Consider the following 6063-nt stretch of genomic DNA (forward strand, 5'->3'; position numbering starts at 1 on the left):
ATGACACTTCAATTTTCCATTAACAGCATATGAGAGTATCCTTTTCTTTACATTATAGCAAGGGATAAGGATTGTCATTCTTTAAAAAATTTCAACAGATGGGTTAATACAGTGGTTAGCTCATTTTAATTTTAATTTGAATTACACAATTAATTAATTAATTTCACCATTAATAATTTCACCATTGATAAGATGGAACAGCTCTTCTATATTTCTGTGTTTCCTGTTTGATTCTGATTTTCTAAAACTGGGCACTCTCATTTTGCTACTCTGGTTGTATACATGTATAAAAAACCACCACCAAACCCATTTGCATCTAGTCAATTCTGACTTATAGCAACCCTGTAGGACAGAGTAGAACTGTTTCTTGGCTTTTCAAAAAATGTAAATCATTAAAAAGGCAAACTGCCTTATCTTCCTCCTATGGAGTGACTGGTGGATTGGGCAAATAGACTGATGCTTAACCCACAGCACCACCAGGGCTCCTTGTTTAAATGTCTAGAGTATTTGAAATGGAAGTTCAAACTAAAAGAACTTCTTTCTGATCCCTTTTAGAGCTTCTTTAACTTCATTGTTTCTCAGGCTGTAGATCAAAGGATTTATCATGGGGACCACGATGCCATAAAACACAGAAGCTGCTTTTTCTTGTTCTTGAGTCTCAGTGGTACTACGGTGTAGATACATGTAAGCCAGCGCCCCATAGAAAATGGTGACAGCTGTCAAGTGAGAGGCACATGTAGAGAAGGCCTTTTTTCTCCCAGCTGTAGAAGATATCTTCAGGATGGCCACTAGGATGTATGCATAGGAAAAGATGATCACCAACACGGTGAACACCAAGTTAAACCCCACAAAGACTGCTAGTACCATGATGCTAATGTAAACATTGGAGCACGCAAGGGCAAGAATTGGAGGCTCATCACAGAAAAAGTGGTTAATTGCATTGGACTCGCAATAGTTCAATGAGAAGGTAAAACTTACATTTACAGATCCATTTAATAAACCCATGAAGTATGAGCCATGTAGCAGTTGAATGCAGACTCTCTGTGACATGACTACTGGATAGCGGAGTGGGTTGCAGATGGCCACATAGCGATCCACTGCCATAGCAGCTAGGATGTAGAGGTCACTTGTTGCAAAAATACCATAGACTAGCAATTGTACTAGACATCCTCTGTATGAGATGGATTTGTCTGTACTTAGGAAGTTTTGCAACATCTTGGGAGCGATAGCAGAGGAATAACAGAGATCAACAAAAGCCAAGTGCTGTAAGAAGAAGTACATAGGGGTGTGAAGGCTAGAGTCAATCTTGATGAGAAGGATCATCCCAAGATTACCCACAAGGGAGGTCACATAGATCACTAGAAATACTACAAAGAGGATATGCCAAAATTTGTGTTGACCTGAAAATCCCAGGAGAATGAATTCCATTATGTCAGTGCCATTTTCTTGTTCCATGGTTAGCAGAGGTTAAATATCAGCTGAAAAGTTGCAAATTGAGAACAGAGAAAACTAAGGTAATTGTGGCCTTTCAACTAAATACAGAATTGGATATGGTATAATATTTGGTTTCACAGAAGGGTAAGGTTGTATTTTCTATGGTCTAATGGATTTGACTTTTAAAGACAATGCTGTAGCTAAATTAATTTTCTGGGTATGGGGAAATAGCCATGGACCCGTAACTGTGTTCTCCGTTTGAAAGTTGAGGAACATCTCACAGTGAATCAATTAAGGAACAGACATAACATTTGATTTAGTTCTACTTTCTTATATGCACTGTATATTCTAACTAAAACACACCAACACACCTCAATAAACATGATTTTATCTGGAAATCTTGGTTCCTCTAGGCCTTTTTAATAATGTATCTCCTATTTAATGGCTCTCCACCCCTTACATCTCTCCCTTACATTTTAATAGTGCATGTGCTAGGATGAAACAGGCTAATGAATGGAACAGGGGCCATCACTACAAACCTTAAAGATGACAAATGACAATAAGGAATACAAGGAGCAATTTCTGTTTTGTTTCTAAGTTGTTGCCATGTTGCCTCCATCTCGAGGCGACCCCATGCACATTGGAATTAGACCGTTATGATCCACAGGGTTTTCTCTGACTGATTCTTTTTGAAAGAAGATGACCAGACCATTATTTATGAGGGGTTACCCTCCCCAAAACGGAATTGCGCTGGGTGGAGTGGAGCTTTTGCAGTATGCATTTTTCCTTCTAGGCAAGCGTCAAGAAACTCACTCTGAGTTTGTGTACCCAGTGCCATTGCCTGGGTAGGTTCTCTCTGGTCATAGTGAATTTTTAAATAAAACCAGTTTCGCTCAGACCTTGTGTTTTTTTTGTGTGTGTGTGATGGCCAATTTAAGAGAACAGCGTGCAGCTGTGAAATTTTGTTTCCAATTTGGGAAAAATGCTGCAGAAACTGTTGTGATATTGAACACAGCTTATAAGGACAGTCCTATGGGAAAAACTCAAGTGTACAAGCTTTTTTGTTTGCTTGTTTCAAAAAAGGTGAAATGACAATCGATGATGAACCTCATTCTGGACATCTGCCAACTGCCTGAACAGATGAAAATGTTGACTCGTTGTGCATTTGGAGTTCATTCCACCAGGTCAGACTGTTAATCAAGCTTTCTAGTTAGAGGTTCTGAAAAGATTGCATAAAAGTGTATGGCAAAAAAGGCCTGGTTTGTGGCATACAGGAGACTGGTTTAGCCACAACAATGCACCTGCTTACGTAGCCATCTCAGTGAGCCAATTTTTGGCAAAAAACAGCATGCTTCTCTTGACCCATGCACATTACTCACCTGACCTCACTCTGTGTGACTTCTTTCTGTTTCCATGAATGAAGAGGGACATGAAAGTACAACAATTTGATGCCGTAGAAGAGGTGAAAACAAAACAAAAACAAGAGGGATGCTATCAGCCATCCAAAAAGATGAGTCTGAAAAATGTTTCCAAGAATGGAATTGCAGATTTGACAAATGTATTAAGTGTAATGGAGAATACTTTGAAGGTGCTAAGGTTGGTTTGTAAAAATATTTAAATATATAGCTTTGAAAAAAAATTCCTGGGGTTTTTGGGTTCCCCTTTCACAGTCTGGAAATTCAGCTGAAGCAGGGTCACATCACATCAATACATCAGTCTCTACTGACAGACAAGTGGTGTCTCTGCTTGAGATGTACTGGCTGAGAATTGGACCTCGGTGTCCTACAATAAGGTGAGAATTTTTCCACTGATTCACCACTGCCCTCATGAACACTGATTTGACAACTTAGGGTAAATGGATTACTTCACAGGAAAGTACGAACTACCAACATTTGTCCAAGATGAAAGAACATTTCAGTAGCCCTTTAACTATTTTTTTAAACTTTCCTTCTTTTTTTGTCCCTTTAACTATTAAGGCAACAGAATTCACAAATTAAAAGCTTGCAAAAAAGAAAACACTGAAGAATTCTATAAAGTGTTTTAAAAGAATCGACATCAAATTTATACAATTTCTTTCAGAAATAGAAGTAAACAGAACATTTCTCAACTAATTATATGAATCTAGTATTACTCTGATAACAAAGCAGAACACCAATCATACAAAAACATCCCAAAATAAAACAACAAAAACAAAATAAACAAAGCCTACAGCTCAATACCTCTCATAAATATAGATGCAAAAATATTTAACAAAATATCTTAAAATATAATTAACACACATATATAGAAAATTGCACCCTATAACCAAGTGAAATTATTTTTGCAATGAAGCTAAGTTTAATATTTAAAGAGAAATTAATGTAATCTACCATCTTTATGTAGGACAAAGACGGGGCTTTCTAATCCTGTACAGTCTCAGAAACCCAAAGGGACGGCTCTAACGTGTCCTATCGGGTCAATATGAGTCTGCATCAACTTGAAGGCAGTGAGTGAGTGACGTATATATAGTCTAAGGTAGAAAAATCCAGGATTATATAAAGTGACTTAAAATCATTGACAAAATTCAACATTTAGATTACAAAAATTATTAAAAACATAGAGGGTAAATTCTTTAATTTAATAAATAGCATACACCAAAAACCTCTATGGTTCACATTATACTAAGAGCTTAAAACTGAAAGTTTTCTTCCTGAGATAGGGAACAAGCCAGGCTGTCCATACTCCACACTGCATTTCTATACAGTCCTGGATGCTCTTGCTAATGCAATACAATAAGAAAGTAAATTAGGAACATACAGATCGGAAAGGAAGTAATGAAGTATTTCTATTTCCAGACGACTTATTTGAGAAATCTACCCCAAACAAGGAGGTCTCTGAAGGGCGCCAAAGGCAGAGTTAAAAAACAAAGCAGACAAACAAAAAAACACATAAATCCAGGAATGGGTTTGGGGCTCTCACCAAATCCTAGCTCCAATTTAAGAACAATTAGTTCTTATATCATGGCCCTCCTCAGTACTTGTCCTCAGGAAGGAAACACAGGAAATATGTATGGATTCTGTAGCAACATGTGGTGAAGAAATCAGATGGTGCTAGCTGTCAGATAAAATAGCATCTGAGGGTCTTAAGGCTTGTTTACAAAAAAGCAGCCATTTAAGTGAGATGTCAGTTAAGTCCCTATGGAAGAAGCACACCCACACCAGTGACCAAAGAATTGTAAATCACACAATCCAAATCCAAAGGAGGGAATAGTATCAGAGCCTCAATTGTGAGATTCTGGTTTGTAGAAGGCTGTGGATGACAGTGGAAGCCTAAGATACATTTGTGAGATAATCCTCTGCTGATTTCTTTCCTTCTATTCATAATAGAGGGATGGGGAAAAACTGGTTACCAAATAGAGCTCATTGAAAAGATGACTGCAGGAGATCAAAATGATAACCCTGACTTGAATGGTTAAAACCTTGTCAGTTGTTTTCCTTCGAATGCATGTTTGGACAGATCTGTTTCTCTGATGTTCTAGTAATCTTATAATTACACAGAGATAATGATAGGGAGTAAATTGGGTGATGGTTACAGTCTTTGCAATTTACTGTAAAATATATTCCATCAATAACATCAGTGAATTCCCCCATGCTAGTGACCCTATATAGTTTCCGAGGCTGTAAATCTTTACAGGAGGGTGACAGCCTCAGCTTTCTCTTGCAGTTTCTGGGTTTGAACCATCGACCTCACAGCAGTTCAATGCTTACCTAACAGAATAGCTAGGGCTCCTTTGTGAATATATATTTATTTCAAAATAAGTTTTAAAAATTTCCTGGAAGGAAAAAGCAAAGACTGCTTTGCAGGGAGGTGAGGTTCCCGGGGGCAGATTTATGTCAATTTCCCAGCACATAACCATGCATTGAATAGGTGCTCTACAAATGACCATAATAACACATGCAACCTATACATTAAAGTAATAAAATATTGATTGACTCATTTATTCACTCAATGAATCAATTATTCATTCACTCCTATCCTTTTTCCAGTTAGCACTCAATTCCCTTACATAGTATCTATTATTAGCAGGGTGATGATTCTTCTAGGTCTTGGTGTGGAACATGCTGGAGCTTAATATCTGACCCTTTTGTTCAACTGTTGCCCTTTCAAACTGCAATGATACCCACCTGCTTTTGAAAAACGCAGTTTTCTTTACTTATGGAAGGTTTGTTCCTACACCCAGTGAAGGCTGAATGCTCAGCAATCTCTCTCTGTGTGTGGTTCTTATCAATTAGCGACTTTAAAGATGGGAACTAAGGGATTATTATTGCTTCCTTGAGCATCCGAGGCTCCTGAGACTGAGATGTATTTGGGAAAAACAGCATTCATTAATTATTTTTTGTTGAGGAGACTTGAGTTTTCCAGAGGGAACAAATTTGATTTCTGTCACTGCCTTATGGACTTCTTGCTTTCTTTTTTGAGAGTTGCTTGTCTACCTACCAACTGCTCTTTTTCTCCCTTCCTCCCTTCCCACACTGCTTTCTGCTTAAAGAGTTCTGGTGGTGTGTTGATTCATGTGTTGGTTTATTAACCAGAAGGCCAGCAGTTCCAGCCCACCAGCTCCTCTGGGGGAGAAAGATGAGGCTTTCTGTT

The 6063-nt window shown here is 38.0% G+C and overlaps 1 protein-coding gene across 1 annotated transcript; it reads right to left on the bottom strand.

Annotated features, from left to right (window-relative positions):
• Positions 1–525: 525 nt before the first annotated feature.
• LOC101642104 (putative olfactory receptor 5AK3) lies at positions 526–1455 on the bottom strand. The gene has a single exon (XM_004714957.1). It carries the CDS (start codon positions 1453–1455, stop codon positions 526–528), a length of 930 nt encoding a protein of 309 aa, XP_004715014.1.
• Positions 1456–6063: the final 4608 nt, after the last annotated feature.

This window comes from Echinops telfairi, unplaced genomic scaffold (genome assembly GCF_000313985.2).
Source record: "Echinops telfairi isolate 266 unplaced genomic scaffold, ASM31398v2 ScPeMD7_7416;HRSCAF=8454, whole genome shotgun sequence".
NCBI lineage: Eukaryota > Metazoa > Chordata > Mammalia > Afrosoricida > Tenrecidae > Echinops > Echinops telfairi.

What these genes read in the sequence shown, in the direction of transcription:
- LOC101642104 (XM_004714957.1), bottom strand. Translation starts at nt 1,455, where the DNA reads ATGGAACAAGAAAATGGCACTGACATAATGGAATTCATTCTCCTGGGA.